The sequence below is a fragment of the Aspergillus glaucus genome, assembly GCF_001890805.1.
Source record: "Aspergillus glaucus CBS 516.65 unplaced genomic scaffold ASPGLscaffold_16, whole genome shotgun sequence".
NCBI lineage: Eukaryota > Fungi > Ascomycota > Eurotiomycetes > Eurotiales > Aspergillaceae > Aspergillus > Aspergillus glaucus.
This window is the reverse complement of record NW_019170468.1, coordinates 296987-319669: the sequence shown is the minus strand read 5'-3', so window position 1 is coordinate 319669 and position 22683 is coordinate 296987. Positions and strand designations below refer to the sequence as shown.

Sequence of the window (22683 nt, the reverse complement as noted above, 5' to 3'; positions counted from 1 at the left end):
AAGGAAGGGATGTACCCACTGTTTCATCTGTTCTCCAAACATAAGGAATACACCTCGACCAACATATCGTAGATTGAATACATGATATACACATTTATAATGCAATCAAAACCGCTGCTCAATATCCCCCATCTGCTCCACGCACTGCCTCGCCTCATCCCGCGTACTCTCCTTGAGAGTCTTCACCGTCGTCACCCACTCAAACCGCTTCTTCCAGTACTCCCATCGCTCCCTGGACCAAATCTGCTGGCCCTTCCACTTCGAGTCTCTCACGTTTCCCAACTGCCCCTCCTACTGATAGATCCGCGAGCCGCAGTGGCGGATCCATATCGCGGCAGCAGGCATATACCCATCCAGACTCCCCATATCCCACTGCTGCCAATTCCTCTCGAGTGCCTTCTGCAGCACGCGGCCGCCGCGATAGATCGCCCAGCTGTCGGGGAGCCCAACCGCGGCCAACTTGGCGGTGTAGGCGTTCAGATTGAACCAGGTTTGGCGGTTTTGTTGCCGAGCACCGCCTCCGTCGTGGACTGATCATTAAAAGATATTAGGTCATAGAGGGAAGGAGGAGACGAGAGGAGTGGAGAAAGTCATACGGCCCCACGAAAACTCATCAATTTCCATAGCTAATCCATCTAAATTCTTATATTCTCCCCCTGGAGACCCCTCCAATGCCTCAGTGAAATCTACTAGCCGGTTGTTCATCTCAGTCAAGTTCTTGACCGCATCTATTAGCATGGCGTAGAGGATCTCTGTTATAGGGGGCTTTGGTTCCGGGGCGTAGGCGTGCTCCCGTGGAAGTGGGTTGACGGCTTCATGGGCGAGATCAATGGCTGGGATGGTGGGATCCGTCAGGAGCTTGGTGAAGGCAGAGAGAAGCGTGGGAGGGGCGCCGCTTTTGGTGGGGATGTCTTTTCCTTCGGCCCAGGCGTTGAGAAGGAGATGCAGGCATCTGTCATTTTGTTGATTGAGTTTTCAGTAGAGCGGTAGGGTATACTCTGAGTATGTATTGGACCTTTCTGCTTTTTTTATAGAACAGGTTGATTGATCGACTGGTATGACTCACCAATTTGGAATGATGTCAACCTAGAAAAAATTACCATTCAGCCACAACATACAAAAGAAAAAAAAAAAAAAAATGTCATGCTGCCTGATTGGATATAATTAGTTATTTCTTCCCTGCATCTGCTAGTTATTATGGAGACGCGCCAGGATTATGGTGCTGCAGAAGCCTAGAGGCGGTGGTGACCCGTGTTTTAATTCAGAGGAAGGCTGGTTATTTTTCTGAGGGAATACGAGAGGCGTCACAAATTGAGTCAGTCTTACAACTAAAGCTACTGCAAAAGACGTCGATGAAAACGAACATGACAAAGAGGGCAGTCTTGGGCCAGCCAACAGACTTGAAGTAATAGCGATAGACGTCCAGGTCGCTTGCTCTGCTTAGGTCGTTCAGCTCATTTCCTTCTGAGACTCTCTCCTAGTCCTCTGAGCCATGTGGCATGCTTGGACTCTGTATTGGAGGAAGGACATACGATCTATGAACAGGATCTGCAAATCACGGCTAGCCTATAACGGAATTGTTTATAGTTGAAGCGAGGCACTAGTCAAAAAGAAGTATCTCAGATGAGTGACATTTCAATTTCCAGTCTTAATTCCCAGCCTACATCCGGCTGTACTGCGTATAGCGTGCTGCTACCCCTGATAATGACAGTGAGAATTCCCCCAATTACTTGATCCAGCAAAAGGCTGTCAGGGGCGACAACGCTCATCGAGAGTACGGCACCCGTACTTACGGCTTCAATCATAAAGACTATTTTTCCGCGTCCTGGATATGCCAGGATCACGCCACCATCATCCCCAGGGAATGGCCGTGGACGCGACGGGATCGAATGGAGTCAGAAGTACACGAAACTTGATTTACGTGATCCAAGGCAAGACGGTATGATAGCGCAATTAATTCTAGTGACACCGAATACGCACCCATTCAATTTCCCCTTTGCCATGCGGACTATCCACCCTGCTTGACAGGTGTTTGTTGCGATTTGCTGATCCAGTAGGCCTCGAATTTCGGCATCGTGACAGGTAGGCAGAGCTGTTTCTTAGAATCTCGCAAGCGCGGTGAGGTTCTCATCTTTTCCGGGCCTTCTGCTGCCGACATGTACTGCATCACAGAATGTGGAAGAGCAGCAAGATTGTTTAAGCCATGTCAGTAAGCGATGCGACTGTGTCTCATGGCAAGGTGCCTCGAATGATAAGAGCACCACGGTGACCACAGAGGTGAAGAACACCGAAATTCGTACTGGTATCTCAATGGACCGATTGCAGTCTATGAGCCAGTTAAATAGGTCCCTTGCATTCACCTAATAAATGAATTCCTAGGGAGTGTGCTACAGAAGGAAATGACAACAAAAGAATCCGAAATGAAAAAAAAACAGAACTCTGGGCGGCAGCTAGTGGATCCCTTTCTATCTCTGCTAGTGCCAGTTACATGGGCATACAAGTCGCAGCCGAGACGAAAATAGAAGGAGGAATCAAGACCGAAAAGAATACCAGCAAAATTATTGAGTCTAGCGCAAAAGGGATCATACCACCTAAAACACCTTGCTTTGAAGTAATGGACGGCATGATGCTTAAGATGAAAAGAGTTTAACTACTCTTTTTATCTCAAATGAGAACGACACCGAAGAATTCAACCGATATGGCTCGTTGCCCCCCTTAGGGCCAACCAAGACGAAGCAAATGATGATACTGACCAAGAGATAGATTCCTCTTTTTCTTTTCTCTCCAGATTCGATATTCTCGTCGATGGCTACTAGTTAGTTTAAATATGAATACCATTCGTTTTATCTACTAGCTACCGAGCCCGTGACAGTTGTGACTATGTAATTGGGAAAATCTCCTGATTCTGCTGATTGGCCAGTCAAGGGGTTGAGAGCACATGACATCTTTGCCATAGCTAGTCGCCGGTCTGACTCCTCCTTCTGAGGAACTCAGTAACGCTCCCCTCGCTCCATCTTCTCAAATCGTCGTTCGCGACGCTCCATATCGGCTTGGTGGATAAGGTTGGGTTTAGGCCGTTGCAGGATCTGCTTTGGTGCTTCCAGATATTGCTTGCTCATGATATCATCCATGGGGCTTCATTGCTCGGGCCAGACCAGCCTCCAGTTCCGCACATCTAGCCACACATCATGGCGATCAAACCACTTCCTTCCAATGATCAAATCATGCTGGCCCAGGTCCGCGATCAGAAAGGGTTGATTCAAGAAACGTCGTCCGCCAATAAGCAAGTGGCACACTATGGCATGGGTAATTGCTGCCCCAGCTCGTCCATCATACCCTTTGGTACCTATTGATGTCTTCAGTCGGTGGGTGGGAATCTCAAAGAATTTCGCTAATTCTATCTCACGTTTGGTGTGTATGAAAAGATAACTGTTTGCTCCAGTGTCGGCCAAGGTAGTCAAGGGGAAGTATAGTTAAGGGAGGTGTATGGAAAGAAGAGCAACAGAAGCAAGGAATCGAACTTATTGAATTTATGAATTACCCGACAAACTGCAGAAAATAGAGGTGATGACTTGTGTCTATTTCGCTTAAATACCAGAATAGTTATACGCTCTCAATCAAGCCAGAGAATGCTAGTTACATATATATACAACTAAGCAAGACTAAGCAGGCCACTCCGGATCAACCTTGCGGCGAAATACAGCCACAAACTTATGACCCTTATTCCTCGTGACCTTCTTCCCTTCCTCCGTTGCTTCTTTCATAACCTGCACGCAAGGATCACGCCCTAATTCCTCCTCAGACACCCTCTCAAAAAGATCTGTAACATCACCAACAGTACCGGTCTCAGTCTCACCCGCAGCACCGCCATCCTCCTGCGCTACCGACTTCTCCTGCCGAAAATGCCTAAGAATCCAGTGATAATACTCCTCCACATCAGTGATAGTGTACATCAAACCACCAGGCCGCAGCACATATGCGTATTCAGCATTAAGAGTCTCAGATATGATACGGGCTTTGTGCTTGCGCATTTTGAAGTGCGGGTCCGGGAAACAGATGAAGATCTTCGATAGCTGGCTTCTGGCAAAGAAGTTGGGGAGGAATTTCATCGTGTTGCTGCGGATTGCGGAGATGTTCTCGTAGTTGCCGGGTATGACAGTGGTGGAGGTATCGTCAGATGTGGCCGAAGGGTCAAGGCCGGGTTGTTGTTCGGGGGAAGTGGGCTCTTGGGGTTGAGAGGTTGATGAGGCGGAGGAGTTCTTGAGTTGGCTCTGTTGGTACCGGAGGGCTCGGACGCGGGTTCGTACATAATCGAGGACTTGGGTACGGATTTCCATTCCTTGTGCTATGTTAGCCATAATCGTTTCTCCATGGTCCGTCAAGTAACTAACCAAGCAACAAAGTATCCGGCATCAACGGCGCAAGGCCAACGAGTAACCCGCCAAATCCACACCCGATATCGACAACCTCAACATCCTTCAATAGCTTGCGCGCACCGCTCAGGTTTATCTTGGACGAATCTGGATCCACGAACGCCGGGTAATGAGGTGACCAATCCATGTGCGCTGGGCTTAGAGGACTAGGTTTAGTTAGCAGCGCATCCTTTAACATTGATCAATAGACGTACTAATCCAATCGGTGATCCGAGAATGGGTTCGCATGCGCACGTTGCCGGTAGAATCTCTTCTTGGGCATCTTAATCTCTTCATTGTTGTTATCATTCTTTTCCTCACTCAATTGCGTCGCGGCCGCATCTTCCGCGACGCGCTTTTGGCGCTTCGAGGGGGGTGGTGTCATGGTGTAGCAATAACTCTGTCGGGACAGAAGGGGGAGAGCGATTATCGATACCCGGAAAGAAAACCTTGCTCTGTGGGGGATTAATGGCATGCAGTTTCGCAAAGGCGATGTAGTTGCAGTGGGTTACTTTTTGCGGAGAATTTTGTCAAGGCGGAGATATTTACTGCCGGTGGGACAGATCTATGCCAACCATCCACTCCTCACCATCCTCCTACGTCGGCTTCTTGGTTCATATGGCGGCTTCAGCTGAAGCATCCTGCACAGTGAATTGCCTGACACCTCATTACTCTTCTAGCACTAGGATAATATGTCCAAAATAGTAGGTGTACTCGATATGTAGCCCTAAATAGGTAACGGCACGTCACCGCCTCCAAGGCGGTGACCGATGCGATGATACTATTTTGCCTGATTAATTGGCTTCATCGACTTATCACCATACAAACGGTGTTTGGATTTTGTCTATGATACATCTCGAATGATTGTCGATCTGCTTTGTCTTTATTTTGGCCTGATAGTATTTAGTTTCAACCATAAATATTCTCTCAACCTGCTGTCGTTCCAATAAGATCTCGACTACCGACCCCTCCTCCGCATTCGATTTCGAATCAGTAGTGCGAGTTCTCGATTCCCTACTTCTGTGTACCATACTAAACAAACCTATCAGTTCCAAAGAGCTCGCTCAGTATGGTTACCCCATCTACAACCTCCTTCCAATTCCCCCCAACCTACTCCTTCCCACCCTTCTTCACCCCGCAACCAAACACCTCAACCCGCCTCTCGCAACTCCAAAAATGGTCATCACTAATCCAATCCTACTGCCGTCACCATCGCATTTACCGCCTCTCCCTCATAGAAGCCGTCGAGAGCCCACTATTCCATAACGCCGCGCTCCGGAAACGTCTGGGTCTTAGTGAGGCAGTGGCTGTGTTGGATTGGATGGCCAAGGCAGAGGAAGAAGGGGGTGGGGGGAAGAGAGCAGAGTGGATTGATGGGGGGAGTAAGACGGTTGCGTGGGTTTGGTGGAGGAGGCCGGAGGAGTGGGCGGGGATATTGGCCGATTGGGTTGAGGCAACTGGGCAGAAAAATACGGTGCTTACGGTATATGAGTTAATTGAGGGCGAAGGTACCGCTTCACAAGGTGTGTTCGCTCTATCTCCGCTGGTTCAAGCAGTTGCTAATTTTCCTAGAATGGCACGGAATGGAACAGGAGGTCATGTTTAGATCTCTCAATGTCCTGGTCAAGCGCGGCAAGGCTCAGGTCTTTGGCAGTGAAGGTCAGGAAGGTGTCAAGTTCTTCTAGAAGGAGAATCTTTTGAGGTGCGCATGTCGCGGAGATTTCATGATTTCATTAAACCAGGTTACAACAACAGCGGAAATATTTGTACAAGAAATGTCCATGGCGATATACTAAAACGTGGTATATACAAGGTTGGTTTCCACATCCAAATGGATCAACAATTGTTAACATCGTCACCAGAAAACTAGCTCTGCTCGACCGTTTCTTCGTCCAACTCGTAATTGTCTGCTGCATGCAGCTCCTGCGACATAGCCATATCGAGCAGCCAATCGACGCGCACAATCCGCGGTGTCTTGCCAATCTCTTCCACCATCTGGCGGAACCGCGGCCATAGCTTTTGGTGCTCAGGAGCAACGCTGCTGAGCAGATAAACTTCCTTCTCGCCTAACTCTTCATCGCTGTCCTGCTGCTGTACCTTGTGCGAAACACGCCCCCGGAACAGAAGGCAGTTGCCGCCGTTCGCATCGACGATGGACTTGAACGCATCAAAGCCTCCGCGGATGGTTTCAACACAGTAGATGTTGTAGCCTTGCAAAAGCTTGTTTTTGTTTTGCTTCGCTCTGATGGCTGCTTCCTTGAGCGAAAAGGAGAACCGCTCTTCGGCAGCTTTATCCACTAATTCGAAGTCTCTGGGGTCCAGGAGCTCGTTCTTCTTCAGACACTGAGTGATGAACTCAATGTTGACAATGGCGGGAGCGTAGGCTAGGGCATTGACGAATTTGGGCGTTCGAAGGATAGACGGGGCGGCGAGATGGCTGCATTTTCGTGCATCTTGAACGACCAAGATTCCAAGGTCTCGAAGTTGTCGCTGTCCATGGTTAGCAATTGTTGTGTCTATTCAATGCATTGTCGAGAGAACAAACCTTATCCGTATCCTCTTTCCTCAAGTTTCCTACCCACTTCTGATACCCAGTAATCAACAGGTGCATGGCAACAGGAGGCTTCGACTTCTTCTGTCTTTTGGCATCCGTAGTCTCCTCTGCATCGCTTTCCTCTTGAGGTTCAACTGATCTCCGCTTCTTGCGATTGTCCAGTTCTACTCTGTCTTCGTCCGTCTTCTTCCGACCACCGTAAATCACACCACCAACACGCTTCATCTCCTTCTCGTACAAGGCAAAATCAGGTGCGTATCCATGCAGCTTGGCGGTAGCGGCGTCCTTAGATTTCCGGCTGCTCGTCGAGGATGGCGTTTCGTTCTCCTTGCCCTCAGAGGCAAGTCGTGCGCTGGCGGGTGTCTGTAGCTTTTTATGGCTGTTCTCCAAGTTCTTCCGTGAGGTGGTGGTTGCTCGCGGGGTAGCGATCGCTGGCTCCGGGGAATCAATGTCCATCTTCGACGACTCTTCGGGAGCAGGGGCTGTTGTGGTATTCTGGTCCTTATTCTTCATAGCCCGTCGTGGACTCGATGGTGCCTGTTCCTGAGGAGATTCCGAAGATGGGAAGAAGAGATTCTCGGCAACTGATCGATCTACCCTTGTCTGACCAACTACCTCGCCCAGGTTGGTCCTTCTGGGGAAATGTGTATATCGGGGTTCCGAGGTCGATAGCAACTTCCATTTCGCATAGCTCTCCTCCAACCATAGGTGGTTAACTACATGTAATCCCCATTCCCTTGCTGCTGTGCATTTCTCACTGTGACCGTGGGCAGTGATGAGATGGGTATTTTCTTGCTTCAGTGTCCTTGTGCATTCCGCACCCGTCGCAACAATGAGGTTTTCCAAGTAGACTCTTGCTTCGCCGATGTAGTTGGACAAGCTGACCTTCAGTCCCTTGAACCCGGGAATTCCAGTACGAGCGATGGGGTAATGCAACAGTCGGCGCATTGGTGAGGTCCAGGTGTTGTACGTCATAAGGTGATAGAGCCAGGCCAAGTTTCCGACTTCCTTGTTCAATCTCGACGCGACCCGATATTCGACCCCCTCTCTGTAGCGACAGATGAACATGTCCGCTTCATAGACGTCCGATGTTATGAATCCCCCGCCTTCTGTGATGATCTCCTCAATTGTCTCGCGAAGATGCGAGCCAATACCGAGGTCTTTCGAGAACATGACGTTTTTACCACCAAACACGTCGAGATGCGGTCGTGTCTCTGGGGATGCGACAGGGGTAGGCAAGGTTGAAGGGGCAGGTGTTGATGCACCGATGATATCTCTGTTTTCTGACGAGCGAATTGGCGCATTGGGGGCAGCACGTAGGATTTCCGGGTCGGGGAGAGTGTACGGACGCTCGTCGATGCGTCTTCCGAGCTTCAAGCAGTCATCGAACCTGCGATGCGATTAATTCAGAACCATTATGCAACCATTGCAAACGCAATACTTACCAATGCGGCAACACAACTTTCACATTCGGTCTCTTGCCCAAGACCACCCGAGCCTTATCAGAGTCCGCTGTCAAGTCCACCAAATGCGTAACCGCATTCGTCACCTTGGGACTGTAGATGCCACCCTTTGCCAGAACCCCACCGATAATGGCATCCTTATCACCCTCCGGAATATCACCACAGGTGACAACCACATCGTTCAAGAAGAGGCGCGGGTCGGGGCTGTATTGGCGGGGATTGGCCACCTTCTTCTTTTCCAAAGACGCGCGCAGCCATTGAGGCTTCACCACGGGTTTCAGGGCATCGACGGCAGCATCGAAAGCGGCGAAGTCGATAGTAAAGCTGATAAGGTGGGAGAATTCCTCCAGGGGTGGGAATGAAGATGGAGGTTCCCAGATGACCGATTCTCCGCCGTATTCTTCGAGCGTGGAAGCGAGCTGCAACCCATGGAATGATTAGATATTCGTAGTAATGCACAAGAATGGTAATCCGATAAGTGCACGTACCTGCTGCGCCGTATCCTGAGAAAGGTCCTTTGAACAGATGATGCAGACTTTACAGTTGCTGAAAAGCTGCTCCCCCTCTTCGTCCGCCATGGCTGGGTAATATTCTTTCTCTCTGTCGATCTCTAGATTCAAAATGAAGAAGTATAATATGGGGATTAGATAGATTAGATAGAACGCCGCACTGAGAATAGAAAAGTCTGACTGTATGTTCCAGAACAAACTGGATGATCTCGAAATGCGACGCGACGCGAAAGAGCGACGCCTGGTCACGTGCGACAGCACGCTTTACTCGGATTGGACATGACGAAGCAATGGCAAACAATTAGTATGTAGTATTTGTGTTAATAGCAAGGAATCAATATCATTCATGGATTTATATTTTGCAGCTTTTTTCCCTTTCTTCTTTTAGTCTTGTAGTGTCTTGTAGCATGTCTAAATCGCTGCTGCAGTGTTATGGTGATCACCAACCACGAGGTGCCGCAACTCTATCTAATCCTTAAACAAACAACGATACAATGATGATATTCATACGAATAGGCGGTTCGCAGTTCATAGAAGCTGATTTCCAGCTATAAAATCGACCGTTTACCATCCGCGGTTGTTTCTCCGTGCCTCGGCTCGTCGGAAGCCAGAGATCAGCGACAGCCCGTGGGGAAGTGCCCCGTACTACGGAGTAATAATGTTCTCAACAACTGATACCATGCGCAGCTCCTGGAATACAAGTACATAATTCCCAGTATATCCCTCTGCATTTCACGCAAGGCCTTATTGATTTCACATTTCCGGGACCATGGCTACATCCGGCCCCTTTCGCATCGTCGAACATGTCGTCCCCGGCGAGCATATCCGAGAGTACCCTGCAGCCACGGCGAACGAACAGGAAGAGACGCTGTATTTGGCCGTGAAACAATATATTCCTCTGGATAATCCGAATCCGCAACCGGGAGACGTCACTATTATCGGAACGCATGCGAATGGGTTTCCCAAGGTAAGATATTCTTATCCCGGAGGGTTGAGGCTCGTATTGACAAGCTAACACAAGACTTTTTTTTGTCAATAGGAACTATACGAGCCTCTTTGGGAAGAGATATACAAACTCTCGAAAGTAAATGGGTTTCGCATCCGAAGTGTCTGGATGGCCGATGTCGCGCATCAAGGCCGGAGCAGCGTTGTCAACGAGGATCGCCTGGGGAATGACCGTATGTTTGTCGCATTGGGATGACAATGAGTCCATACATCTGACAATGAACAGCTAGCTGGTTCGACCACCCGCGGGATCTACTTAATTTCATCAACCTGAAGCGCGATGAGATGCCCCGTCCTCTCATTGGAATCGGGCATAGCATGGGCGGAGCGCATCTGTTAGTTCCCCTCCATTCACGAAGCGTTTCTACATGACATCAACTAACTCTTGAACTTCCTCCTGCAGCGCGCAACTTTCCCTAATCCACCCCCGTCTCTTCCACACCCTCATCCTCCTAGACCCCGTCATCCAACGCCAATCCAGCACACTGGAACCCCCAAGCTCCCAGCCTACCAAGCCTGCAAGTCTAATCGCCAAAACAACCCAACTCTCCACCTACCGCCGAGACATCTGGCCTTCGCGTAAAGCCGCCGCAGAATCATACAAGAAGAGCCCGTTCTATCAAGCCTGGGATCCTCGCGTCCTAGATCGTTGGATGAAATACGGTCTCCGTGATTTACCGACAGCCATCCACCCACTCGGTGAGTCGCAGCTGAAAGGGAAAGACGCCAAAGACAAATACGAGAACCACCCAGTTACATTGACCAGCACCCTCCATCAAGAAGTCTTTACCTTTTCGCGGCCAAACTACGATAGGCCACCCGGAACGAATATCCCCGTAAACAAAGTGACGCATCCCGATCTAGATCCGAAGTCGTTAGATGCATACCCGTTCTACCGACCAGAATCGACACGGATCTTTGCGCAGCTCCCGCATCTCAGACCGAGTGTTCTATATATTTTCGGCTCTCAGTCGGATATCTCTCTCCCGGAGGTCAATGCGGAGAAAATGGCTACGACGGGGACTGGTGTCGGTGGAAGTGGTGGTGTCCAGGCTGGACGAGTACGCGACGTCACCCTCGACAAAATTGGGCACCTTGTTGCGCAGGAAGCGCCCATTCAATGCGCCGAAGCTGGCAGTACCTGGTTAGGTCAAGAGTTGCAGCGGTGGCGGGATGAAGATCAGGCTTTTAGGGTTGAGTGGAGTAAGAAGTCCAAGATTCAAAAGGTTACCGTTGATGCGAGATGGAAGGAACACGTTCCTCCTCCTGTGAGGAAACCCAAGAAGACGCCATCCAAGCTGTGATCATTCTGTCCGTCATACACATTATACGAGAGTATAGAGATGTTGCATCATACATTAGGACTTGTTTTGTCGGTATTATGTATATATAGACCAGGTCTATAAGTTAATAGATTGGCGATTCAAACGCCAATGTTCCGGCAAAGTCCAATGGACACACTTAGTGAGACATCAAAGACTTCTCCTGGAGCTCCTGGCCCCAGCAACGTTAGAGGGAATCATTTTAAATATAAAACACCAGACAAGATAACTCCCAAGAAAAGAGCCTCAGTTCGACTTCTTCACCGATCCGTTTTCGTGCTGGCTATCGTTGATACGGATCACTTCGGGAATGTTCCAAGTATGAGGCCACCATAAGTAGTATTCCTCCTGACGACGGTTTAAGCAATGACGCAACCAAATTCCCCAAATGATATATAAGTACGCGCCAAGACCGGTCATGATGTGCCTGTTGACTTATCAGCTTGCAGTCGAGGTTTAGATAAGAAAGCAACATACCACCAGCCGTGACCCTCGAGGAAAATACCCCAAGGAAGCCCTACGGTCTTCCGCAATTGCCTAATCTGACTGCAGAAGATGTTGTCCAGATTCCAGATAGCAAACCCACCAAGGAACATGCTCAATCCGTAGCCAACCATATACCACATGGTCTTGAGAATCTTCATATCGCGAACGTTCTCGTAGTGTTGGTTCTCCCTGGTCGGAACCAGCAGGCCCTGTTTCTCGCGTGCAAGGCGATCCTCCTCGCGCGTACCCCGCCATTTTGGACGAAGGGTCTTCTCCATGGTATACATACTCCGAATAATCACAACCGCGGTCAAAATTGCGTACGCATTTTGGTGGAACACGGGATCTTGTAGGTAATGATAGTAGAGGGTGATGAAAACGGCGAGTGAGGTCAGGGAAATCGCCAGAGCAAAACGGATGCCTGTTGGCCTCGAGTAGGAAAAGGACGCATAGGCCATCAAACATGTGGTGTAGATCATGGAGAGCTCATCGACAAGCTGCATGGGATCTAAATGTCACAAAACGCGGTCAGCATGGACGGTTCCCCGCGCACCAGTATCACACGCTCCGAAGGATCCGGGACACTTGCATTTAAGGGTCGAATGGAACAGGAAGCTCCCGGTGCCAACGACAAGATAACCACAGTAGGCGATGAGGAAAATCTGGTCATGCTTATGCCTGCGACAGCTCAAAATTCCCTTGACCCCGAGCCACATAAACAACAAGTTGGTCAGTGTATTGATGATCTCGGCGGCGTAGATGGTCGCATAGTAGTCCTATCATAGCGCTCGATCATTAGCTCACTAAGTATACAGAGAGCAGAGACATAGGTTCCGTACCTCTTCACACCAGTTCAGGGTCGATGTAACAGGGCTCCAGTACCCATCCTTGGAAGGCGGGTACGGATAGAACGGCAGGGAGGGCCACTGCATTATGGAGGGATGGACGCTGTCTCTCTCAGTCTCTCCGGAAGGGATTGTCTATTTCTGTTGAAATAGCAGGGCGGAGAGATGAGAGGAAGATACCCGGGGAAGACAAAGGGTAGGCAGAAGGAAATGAGAGGGAGAGAAAGAGCGAGAGTCGAATCGCCGACTTTCCGTTTCTGGGTTGGTAACTCGCAGCAGAACATGTGACGTCGTCCAGTGACACTGGCGGATTTGCCGGGCACTGATTGGTCAGCTCGGGACTGCGCGGATTGCCGGTGGTTGGTGTTTAGGAATGTATGCTGACAGGCACAGTTTTATGAGGGGAATTGTACAGAGAACTATGCAGAGTAGAGTCAGATAAAGCATTGAGTGTCTCAGACTGAACTATCTACAATTACAGACAGTGGTGTGGCAGAGGACGGAGTACTACTCCGTACTCCGCATACATAGCTGCACATACTCCGTACAATACTATTAAGACCCGCTAACCAGAGACAGCAATTGATAATCCTCTTGATCAACCTGGACATTATTATGTATTGTGATTATAATCGAGCATTATTTGTGCATAAACACTAGTACGCCCTGTATAGATCTTCCGACCAATCACAGGCCGCCTGCCCGATGACCTCAACTTCTCTGGTGACATCCACCGCAGTTTCAACATTTCAGGAACTGCAAACATTACAATTGGAATGTGCTCTCTGCTCTATACATGACCAGTCGGTCCTCTTGACATTGATTAATTGATTTCTTATGATCCTTGTTGCTCTGTGATGGAACACCATTGAACCCCTCACACTTCCACTCATCCCACCACCTCCATCCAAGCCTCGCAGGTTAACAGGACCAACCTGCGGAGCTTCCGAAGAAATGTCAAACAATGCTGCATATGCTGTGTCGCCTCAGGTGAAGAAACCCTCTACATGTACGTCGCCTACCCCTCTCCATTCTGCAGTGCATATCTAACCCCTCCGTCTCCGGATAGCATCAAAATCCACCTTCCACTTCGCCGCCGGCCTCTGTTCCGGCCTCACATCCTCCATCCTTCTCCAACCAGCTGACCTTCTCAAAACCCGTGTCCAACAATCCCATCAAACTGCCGCCCTACTCCCAACCCTCAAAGCCATCCTTTCCTCCTCCAATCCGATCCGCGGGTTATGGCGTGGTACCCTCCCCTCCGCACTCCGCACGGGCTTCGGGTCAGCCTTGTATTTCACGAGTCTTAATGCCCTGCGACAAGGGCTAGCGCAGAATGGCTCTTCGATGCTCATCGCCAACAATAATGGCGTTAATACTTCAGCTCTTCCGAAACTCTCCAACTCGGGAAACCTAGCCACAGGAGCCGCGGCTCGGGTAGCCGCAGGGTTCGTCATGATGCCGGTCACTGTGATCAAGGTGCGCTACGAGTCGGATTACTACGCATATCGCACTTTATACGGGGCGGGGCGGGATATCGTCCGCACAGAGGGGATGCGGGGTCTATTCTCAGGGTTCGGGGCAACCGCCGCGCGTGATGCACCGTATGCTGGACTCTACGTCCTGCTTTATGAGCAGTTGAAGCGCCGTTTCGCCCTATTATCTGCTCCTAATGGGGATGCACCCACGACATCCTCGTCGTCGATTAACTTCGTCTCGGGTGGGTTAGCCGCTGGTTTGGCTACGACCATTACCAACCCGTTTGATGCCGTTAAGACCCGGCTGCAGCTTATGCCGGGGAAATACGGGAATATGCTCCGTGCGGTTAGCTTGATGATTCATGAAGACGGTGTGCGCAGTCTGTTGGGTGGTCTTGGGCTGCGGATCGGGAGGAAAGCATTAAGTTCGGCCCTCGCTTGGACCGTGTATGAGGAACTCATCCTCCGCGCTGAGAACCACTGGGCTGCTCAAAATCAGATCCATCTGTGATGGTCTACGTTGGTTATATACGCTTGGGTTTTGATTATCTCCAGCCCGTTTTGGGCTGATGACACTTTCTTTTGCATGGGTTATACGGAGTAACGGACTGTTTGGGTTTTATCTTGGTCATTGGCAATGTGCATGATATGCAAGAACAAAAGCGTAACATTTCATCTCAATCATGCTGTATCATATCATCATATACTTGCTCTCATCAAAAAATCCCAACTCAACGAAGAAAACGGATATCAGAAAAGAAATCCAAACAAAAGAAATCAACGTATATAGTCATCAAAAAGTGCAAACTGCAAATTTATATACCTCCACAATCATGTGAAGATCCACGAACGACGGCCAGGGCTCTTCTTCCGCACAAGGTACATCTTGTCCTTATGCCGGTCGTTGACCTTCAGCTCCGTCAGCGAGCTGGAATTCTGCGCGACTAGTCTACCGTCGCGCAGACGTCTGGTGTGCGCAAAGAGCTCATCCTGGAAGTCCTCGGAGATCCATTGCTTGATGATGATGTAGTTGGGGTCGATCTGCGATTGTTAGTATGAAATTGTGCAGAGCGTTTGGGTGGAGAAGGGCTTACCTCGTCCCAGTCCCATGGCAGACGATAGGCCATCAGCGTGTCCGGGATGAGATGCTTGCGGTGGACCTAGTATGAGGTTAGCGCGTGGTAATGGCATTGAGGGAAGGGAATGCCTCGTACCTTGATCCATGTTGCGCGGTGGTGAGGTTCCTCCTTCTCCTCTTTCTTTTCTTCCTCGGCCGGCAGAGCAGGAGGAGGCGGAGGCTGCTCTGGCGTCTTGCTCTTGACAATGAGGTCTTGGATTGCTCCTTCATCGTAGCCAAATTCCATCCTCAGCCTCTCTTTGAACTCATGGTCCCTGAGTTCCTGGGCCCTGCGCTCAGCCGTGATCCGCCGTTCTTCTTCAGCCTTCCATTCCGCGACAGCAGCCTCCTTCATCGCGGCCTCCTGCGCCGCACGTTCCTGCTCCTGGAGGAGCTTCCTGGCCTCCTCCTCGCGAATCTCCTGCTTGATGCGCTCCTTTTCTTCATCTTCTTCGATCTTGCGTTTGAGCTCCTGGAGCTTCTCCTCTTGGATCTTGGCCTGCATGCGTTCGCGCTCTTTCTCCTCTGCGATCCGGAGCTGGAGTTCTTTCATCTTTTCTTCGTGGATCTTGGCTTGGACTTCCTCCTGCTCCGCCGCTTCGCGCTCCGCTTCTTCAAAGCGCTTCATCTTAAGGTTGTACTCAGCCCGGGAGCGCTCTTCTTCCATTCGCTCCTTCTTCTCGAATCGGTCGAGTCGCTTCATCCGCTCACTAATCTCGTCTTCGTACCACAAGTCTTCCTCGCGGACGAGACGGTGCTCGTGACGATGATCCAAGCGTTCATCATTGTGGGCTTCGTGCTCCTCACGACGACGCGCGAGCTCCCGTTCCAACCGTTCAATCTCCGCTTGCTGCTTCATGAGCTCCATGTCCTGTCGAGCATCGTTCCGCTGTAGCAGCCGTTGGTCGACAAGCATGTCGTAGTCCCGCTGTGGGTGTTCGGGCTCCCGACCCCACGGCGAATAGTCTCGTGGGGTTGGGGCGTGAGTCTGAGGCGGAACCTGAGGCGGGGCCGGGGTTGGGGCCGCGACAGGGACAGGGACAGGGGCGGCGGGCGCGGTGGGCGGGTGCGAGACATGAGCGTACTGGTACTCCCATGGATACGGGTGCCCCCGATAATACTCATGAGGATGCTCTCGCTCCCGCGAGACACCAGGGCTGGGTCTCCTCGGGGTAGCTTTCGCCCGTCGGTGATTCCGCAGCATGGACTCATCCTCAGACTCCTCTGAGTCGCTTGTCTCGAGCTGCAGCTGCGAACGCCGGGCCTTGTTGGAACTGCGGTCGCGGGTGTTGTTGATATCCACCACGATTTGCGGGGGCTGGTCCCGCTCTCGCGCCCATTCCCGGTGATTGTCGCGGTGGTCACGGTTGGCTAGGTTGGGTCGACGGCCGCCCGTCGAGGCGGACCTCTGTAGACCACCAAGGTCCTGGACGACCGGGCTCAAATGGGCGTTGCTATAGTCGGGCTGGCGCTGACGGGACACAGAGCGTCTTCTGAATGACATACGTCGACGCGGGGAACGGGCTTCAATGGAGATATCTGTGTCGGAGTAGTCTGTCTCGCTTTCGGAGACGATGGGGATAGTAGGATAGCGAGGCATTTTGATATCTTCTAATACTGCCTTCGAACTGGGTATATTTTGAACTGAAAAGAAAAAGGTAGAGATAAGTGATGACCTTGATAGACTCGGTGGCGGGTTATCGGTCAGGCGGGGGTGACTTGAGTCAGGTATACAGTGCACAAGGACAAACAAGCGTTAAAACAGGGGCAAAGATGGGATGAAAGAAAACGCAGTCAAGGGATATATAGCACAAAAAGAAAAGACCACAAACACGCTGGAAAACAGGTGACCAGCACGACTCGACTTGAAGGAAGTCGTGACGATGATGAAACACAGAAAGGTGAGGGAAGAGAGAGAAAAAGAAACCGGAGGGGAGGCTGGAGGGTTTTAAACCCGGGTTCTTTTATTTTATTCTTATTTTAAATCTCTTTTGTATTTTTTTCTATGGCCAGTCAAAGCCAAAGGAACAACAGGAAAAATGGACCGGTACAGAGTAACCAGTCAGCCTTGCGATCAGCGACTGGCAGAAAGCTGTGGCTGTACTGCTGGCTGCCTATACAGAGTGCAGTAGTACTGCTGGCGGTTATCTTTAGGTGCCTGGTCATTCCACGATGACTCTTCTCTGTACAGTCATTGCTCAATTCCATCCTATCAAACTAGACGGCATTGATCCTTTCCGTCCGGAAGTGTGGCTTTACTGTGTAGCCGCCGAGGGACGATGATGTGGTGGCCCGTGATTTGCGGGGCATCGATACTACCGGGAATGCTTCTTTTTTGTACGGCGCATAGAGAAAATATACTTCTATGTTGTTCCTGTGGTGTTGATGTTGTTGTATAGATATGCTATTCAAACCCAAGGAAACATTCGCTTCCATCCATGGATCGATGCGGACCAACTGACCACACAAAGTGACTTGGATCTCATCTGCCACAGCCACATGACGCCGCCTACAAATCATGTTTGCACCGGATCGCCAAATGTGATGTAGTGAGAAATCCTGCATTGTCATTCGTGATTATAATTATCTTTGTTTGGCTAATTCCACTCCAATAGACATTGGCCGTCTTCCTGGTCGACAATAATATCCAGCCAAAAATATACGTCGTACATGTTCTTGCATATGCGCCGGCCATGTGCATAAAGCGAATCGCGGGTATCTGAGCGGCTGTCTAACGGCCTCGGTTTCCCTGGTCTTTTCCAGAGAACGCACATAACATGGCAAAACCAACGACATGCGTGGCCGTCAGTAGGCTCTTACGTTGCCTCAATGTCCGTCTCCCCTTCCTATATGTTCACCCCTTTCCCCTATCCATTAAATACTCGTAATGCATATATTGTAAGTCAAGTATCCCTTAGCCAGCCCGAACGGTCGGACTTGTCTCCGCAACACTATCCGGTCATCTACTTGCGCGGTTTCAAAATTGCCTCCAGGTTCTCGCGGGCCTTCGTATGTGTCGTCTCAAAGTAGTCCAGTTTCTTTTCCAAGCCAGAAATGTCGGTCTTCAACGTGGTATTCTCGGACGACATGCGCTTGTCGACAGCTTGCATCGGGACACCAACGAACCTGTTCGTAGACATCTGTCAAACACGCCACCTCCATTACCCTTATCCAACAAGAATAGAAGACCTACATCTTGCCCACACCCTCATACACCTTGGTCTCCTTCGGCAGCGTGCTAAGTTCCTTCGATGTCAACTCGAGGAGACGGGCGTTCTTCTGCTTGGCTGTGATTTGCGCCTTGGTGATGTTCAGTTGCTGCTGCGAGGTGATGGCCTGGGTCTCGATTTCTTGCAGTAGCTATAAACAGTAAATATCAGCTTCAATCCTCCACCAATATGAGCATCAAGGTTTACCTTCTGCAGAGCTTCGTTGGGAATCGACATCGTTGGGTTAACGTGTCGAGCGGGGAGAACGGAACGGGCGATTGAAGCGCGACTGTGAAAGGTACAAAAGTCCAAGAAGATCCGGTGCCAGAAGACTATTGATCAGATCTTTCGGTGACTATCTGGACAAAAATGATTAAACAAAAAGGCTCGTTTTTTTTTTTCTTTTTTTCTTCCCAAGTGTTCTTTGATCCCAGATAGGAGATGACCGCATTCTGCGGGATGTCCGGGCGGTGAAGGGGTTCTTTCTACATTGGGATTATATGTAGGGCTTAGGGTACTCATCTACCTACTCCCCATTCAAATCGACAACACATTATCACTCAAACTTATATATAGGTATGTCACTCATTAATACAACATCGCCATCCGCATTAGGTGATAAACAGCCACAGTAGTCGGCTCGTACTTGGCCGGCTCCTTTTCACTCATGCAAGACGGAATGCACCCTATGAGAGCATCCGTATCACCACATACAAAGGAATCGAGAAGCGCTCGTGAGTCATTCCATTCTCACCATCAAACCGATCGGAGAGAGGCAGCAGCGTCACACGATGGTTGGTTGATTTGAGTTTGTCTGTGGTCAGGTCAGCCCTGGCAGTTCCCGGTACAAACCAGACAAAACATGATACGTACTGTTACTCCACATCTGCAAGACGTCTCTTGCATTCACAACGACTGCATTCTTGATAGGTGCGGCGGGAATGAATGTGCCTGGTTTGGGAACGTCTTCTAGCTCAAGCCCACCGCAATCATCTTGAAAGAGCAGGGTAAGCGTGCTCCAGTCGGTATGGGCCATGCAGCGAGAGGCACGTTCTTTCTCTAGATCCTCAGCGGGGACTGGCAGGTAATGCAGCAACCGTTGATGATGGTTCTCGCCTGAGTGCTTCTTGGCTAGATAGGCTTTGTCTTCCAGGTCGAGTCCAACGGCAATTGCACGCAGGACTTCATCTGCGACTTGGCCGCACTCCCAGTAGAACTGGTTCATGAAGTCCCGAAAGCCTGGAAGCGTGTCCTCGGGAAGCCATTGGTTTGGTTGGTGGAAATTTCTTTCGCTGCCCATGTCGTATATTTCCTTACATGGGTCCGTGCAAGGATAGTTTATCAATCGGACCAATTAATGCTCACCTTGACATCAGGGACCTGCTTCATCTCCTTCAACAACTCGTCATTATTTCCCGCACTAACATGCGAGATTTTCTCCAGTCCTGGCCATGAATATCCCCGGTACACTGCCCATCCTTCGGGATGAGGTGCCTTCATTTTGTCTTCCTCGAACAGGGAGAAGAAGCATTTGGTCCAGTCAAACGTTTCATCGAGTACAATTCCCGGCAGAGAATGGTTAACGAGATACACAAAGCCCACATTTTTGAACGTGTCGACGATCTCTTGAGCTACCTGCGGATGGCCAGTTCTGTCTTGAGGGTCTTTCCAGGGCGAGAAGTCGACGACGGGGATGTTCATCGCGGAGGTGATTTTGGAAGGCATACTGGATCATGGCTTTACCACAGGTGATTGCCGTATGATAGTCTCCTGTCAGGTGCTCCATTTGGGATATAAATGTCTACAGGAGGACAAGTGAGGGGTCTATATCTGGCATGCTTCATTGGGGTTATCCGATGTCCATCAACGAGGCCAAAGAGACAAAGAGACGACTCCAAATCGCTTGATACTCAACTATACACACACACTAAAACTGATCGCTAAACCATATCCATCTAGAAGATGTAGATAGCTACCTAGAGGAGCAATCGCGACAATACTCCGTGTGTCATGTCAAGCGTTGTCTGAACGTGCCATCGACTAAGCTTTCTTTAAGGGTGTGTTTCTTTGTACTCTCGGGACGAACTATTGATCTCGCCAAGACATGTACCGCACCTTCTTAGCATTTCCGCGTCAATGCGCATGACTTCTTTCCCACGGTGTGTTTCTGTCTTGTCTTTGGGTGCTAGATGATGCTTTGTTTATGCGGGCATAGTAGGAATAAATCGGCTGCAGAGGTAAACTTATATCAATGTACTCCATACGCTACGGATTATATCTCTAAATTTGACAGAAGTAAGTGAAGAATTTCATACATATTCAAATTCCATCTAATCTCAAGATATCGTCGACATACCATGTACGATCTGGGCGTACATCAATTGGACCCTGAAGCCCCACAATCCAGTGGAATCTCCGATGTTCTTACCGTGGATCTCTAATCCATACTCCATACCATACTGATATACATCACTCCTCTACTTCTACTCATACGATTCACATAATGCCCAATTTCATATTAATTAGCAGTAAGCATTGTCGGTGAAACTCGCAGTTGGGCATCGCCGACGATGCTCCGTTGCTGTGGCAGGGGATTTCCGCAGTGGAGCCGTCTGAATCAAAACCACTGTAAAAAGAAGATGGCTGGGCACCATGTCAGCAGCCTCGATTCCGGTGAAGGATTGACCTGGAAAGAAGAAATTTGTCTTTTGGTTATTCCTGGCATTTGATTTCATCATCACTTTTTGTTATACCGCTGAAACCTGCTTGAATGCGAGTTATTGATCGTCGATAATCTACTGCTACACTCTAATCGCATGCGATAGCAGTCCATTAAACAAGACAAGATCCCAAGCTCTTCATACGAACATAACGACAAAATGAAGACCTCGTGGCTTCTTCCAGCCCTCTCCCTCATCTCAACCGCCCTCTCAGCCGAATCAATCCCCTTCCACGAACCCGTCGCTGCTTCAGAACAAAAACGAGCCTTTGAAGTCCTCCAAGTCCTCAACAAGCGAGTCGCTAACAACTGTCCTGGAGGCTACAACCCCTGCTCGAACCTCAACAACCTCAACGTCTGCTGCCGTACCGACGCCCACTGCGCCCGCGATGGAGCCAACAACATCGCCTGTTGTCCGAACGGAGCCAGCTGCACAGGCAGCCTCGCTGCAGCGACAGGAACGACAAGCAGCTTCATGTTCCCACAGACTGCGACCGCGACGGCAACGGGCGATGCGACTTCAACGACGAATGGGATTTCGATTACGGGGTCGACTATGAACGGTGCTTATCCGTTTGTCCATGTGCCGACGACTTTTGCGGATGCAGCCACCTGTTCGGCCTATTATTCGAGATGTCAGAGTGACTACACCCAGTGTACTTCGAGTTTGGGGAATAACGGACAATATGCGGTTACTGTGGCTGGAAATAACGGGGCCGGGGTTACGGTTCAGGGAGGAGAAGCAACGCCGGTGGTGTCTGCTTGCTCGAATCTGAGGTTGCAGGCGTGCCATGGGTTGAACTTGGGCTACTGTGATGATGCTTACGGCTCGGGAGGTGGTAATGAGAATGCGGCGGCGTCATTCCGGGGGCCGACGAGTCTAACGGACCTTACGTTCGGGATGGTTGTCGGTGTTGCTGGGATGTTTATCTGATGGTAATAATGGCCATGGCTATGATTATGATGACTACGATAATGCTATATTCAAAACATGTGCTATGAGATTTACTAGACTGAGCAGCTCTTGTTTACCCTTTACTGTCCATAATACAGAATTATCATGAAAATAACAACCATGCGAGACTCACCGCTGAATGGCTTTCAGCTGGAACTAGCTTACCCCTACAGGCACCATACCCCATACATCTTCGCTGGCAGGGCAATCACAAAATACTCCGTACACCGTTCTCTTGACAATTGTGAAATGACCGCCTGACACGTAGATTTAGACATGCAGAAACCACCGCCGTCCGGGCAAATCGCATAAAATCCGGCCTCCGGCAAACTGAGTCGATCCCTTTTTCCAAAGTGATGCTGTCAGGGACTGACTACCTAATGTCAAAATTATGTATGCCGTATGTACTCCGGTGCTCCGGTGGATACAGGTACAGGTACAGGTACGTACGGTGTAGGAAATTTTTAACCGGAACGCACGGGCAAAAATAGGGTAGACAGGGACTGGACTTTGTATATCACCGTAAACACCCACTATCATTGGACGTAGTTACCAACCACCCGATTATTTGTCGAGGATAAACTCAGATAGACTCCATTTCTATATAAA

The 22683-nt window shown here is 49.9% G+C and overlaps 11 protein-coding genes across 11 annotated transcripts; 5 read left to right on the top strand and 6 right to left on the bottom strand.

The window, feature by feature from the left end:
- Positions 1-14: 14 nt before the first annotated feature.
- Positions 15-2074, bottom strand: ASPGLDRAFT_59671 (DUF3632 domain-containing protein; the record flags this gene model as incomplete). The annotated part of the gene is made up of 4 exons (XM_022548389.1): positions 15-232; positions 296-530; positions 597-911; positions 2017-2074. The coding sequence occupies 4 exons, from the start codon at positions 2072-2074 to the stop codon at positions 106-108; spliced, it is 735 nt and encodes a 244-aa protein (XP_022398835.1). The 3' UTR covers positions 15-105.
- An 845-nt stretch (positions 2075-2919) lies between these two features.
- Positions 2920-3676, top strand: ASPGLDRAFT_573527 (uncharacterized protein). The gene has a single exon (XM_022548247.1). It carries the CDS (start codon positions 3189-3191, stop codon positions 3351-3353), a length of 165 nt encoding a protein of 54 aa, XP_022398834.1. The 5' UTR covers positions 2920-3188; the 3' UTR covers positions 3354-3676.
- Positions 3663-4797, bottom strand: trm8 (tRNA (guanine46-N7)-methyltransferase; the record flags this gene model as incomplete). The annotated part of the gene is made up of 3 exons (XM_022544818.1): positions 3663-4339; positions 4392-4579; positions 4628-4797. 3 exons carry the CDS (start codon positions 4795-4797, stop codon positions 3663-3665), a joined length of 1035 nt encoding a protein of 344 aa, XP_022398833.1.
- Positions 4798-5481: 684 nt separating this feature from the next.
- Positions 5482-6097, top strand: ASPGLDRAFT_131091 (ESCRT-II subunit protein VPS25; the record flags this gene model as incomplete). Its single annotated transcript, XM_022541010.1, has 2 exons — positions 5482-5935; positions 5985-6097. 2 exons carry the CDS (start codon positions 5482-5484, stop codon positions 6095-6097), a joined length of 567 nt encoding a protein of 188 aa, XP_022398832.1.
- Positions 6098-6119: 22 nt separating this feature from the next.
- On the bottom strand, positions 6120-9092 carry ASPGLDRAFT_175579 (uncharacterized protein). The gene is made up of 4 exons (XM_022542852.1): positions 8918-9092; positions 8412-8848; positions 6958-8356; positions 6120-6902 (listed from the first exon to the last, which is right to left on the bottom strand). The coding sequence occupies exons 1-4, from the start codon at positions 9005-9007 to the stop codon at positions 6279-6281; spliced, it is 2550 nt and encodes an 849-aa protein (XP_022398831.1). The 5' UTR covers positions 9008-9092; the 3' UTR covers positions 6120-6278.
- Positions 9093-9384: 292 nt separating this feature from the next.
- ASPGLDRAFT_175574 (putative toxin biosynthesis protein) lies at positions 9385-11247 on the top strand (the record flags this gene model as incomplete). Its single annotated transcript, XM_022542851.1, has 4 exons — positions 9385-9905; positions 9978-10116; positions 10170-10278; positions 10347-11247. The coding sequence occupies exons 1-4, from the start codon at positions 9708-9710 to the stop codon at positions 11245-11247; spliced, it is 1347 nt and encodes a 448-aa protein (XP_022398830.1). The 5' UTR covers positions 9385-9707.
- ASPGLDRAFT_1496483 (ceramidase) lies at positions 11235-12683 on the bottom strand (the record flags this gene model as incomplete). Its single annotated transcript, XM_022542059.1, has 4 exons — positions 11235-11692; positions 11743-12259; positions 12305-12527; positions 12591-12683. The coding sequence occupies 4 exons, from the start codon at positions 12681-12683 to the stop codon at positions 11512-11514; spliced, it is 1014 nt and encodes a 337-aa protein (XP_022398829.1). The 3' UTR covers positions 11235-11511.
- Positions 12684-13550: 867 nt separating this feature from the next.
- On the top strand, positions 13551-14585 carry ASPGLDRAFT_130693 (putative mitochondrial carrier protein; the record flags this gene model as incomplete). Its single annotated transcript, XM_022540980.1, has 2 exons — positions 13551-13605; positions 13666-14585. 2 exons carry the CDS (start codon positions 13551-13553, stop codon positions 14583-14585), a joined length of 975 nt encoding a protein of 324 aa, XP_022398828.1.
- A 320-nt stretch (positions 14586-14905) lies between these two features.
- ASPGLDRAFT_27526 (uncharacterized protein) lies at positions 14906-16791 on the bottom strand (the record flags this gene model as incomplete). The annotated part of the gene is made up of 3 exons (XM_022543668.1): positions 14906-15115; positions 15169-15234; positions 15289-16791. 3 exons carry the CDS (start codon positions 16789-16791, stop codon positions 14906-14908), a joined length of 1779 nt encoding a protein of 592 aa, XP_022398827.1.
- Positions 16792-18154: 1363 nt separating this feature from the next.
- ASPGLDRAFT_27525 (putative prefoldin subunit 1) lies at positions 18155-20125 on the bottom strand (the record flags this gene model as incomplete). Its single annotated transcript, XM_022543667.1, has 6 exons — positions 18155-18317; positions 18385-18551; positions 18608-18689; positions 19115-19214; positions 19274-19712; positions 19766-20125. 6 exons carry the CDS (start codon positions 20123-20125, stop codon positions 18155-18157), a joined length of 1311 nt encoding a protein of 436 aa, XP_022398826.1.
- A 1154-nt stretch (positions 20126-21279) lies between these two features.
- On the top strand, positions 21280-22053 carry ASPGLDRAFT_131184 (uncharacterized protein; the record flags this gene model as incomplete). Its single annotated transcript, XM_022541015.1, has 1 exon — positions 21280-22053. One exon carries the CDS (start codon positions 21280-21282, stop codon positions 22051-22053), a length of 774 nt encoding a protein of 257 aa, XP_022398825.1.
- Between the last annotated feature and the right edge of the window lie 630 nt (positions 22054-22683).

Excerpts from the sequence above, each read along its gene's own strand:
- ASPGLDRAFT_573527 (XM_022548247.1), top strand. The coding sequence starts at position 3,189 with ATGGCGATCAAACCACTTCCTTCCAATGATCAAATCATGCTGGCCCAG.
- ASPGLDRAFT_175579 (XM_022542852.1), bottom strand. The coding sequence starts at position 9,007 with ATGGCGGACGAAGAGGGGGAGCAGCTTTTCAGCAACTGTAAAGTCTGC. Across the intron at positions 8,849-8,917 it reads CTCAGGATACGGCGCAGCAG|CTCGCTTCCACGCTCGAAGA; the intron begins GTACGTGCACTT and ends CATGGGTTGCAG. Across the intron at positions 6,903-6,957 it reads GGAAAGAGGATACGGATAAG|CGACAACTTCGAGACCTTGG; the intron begins GTTTGTTCTCTC and ends AACCATGGACAG.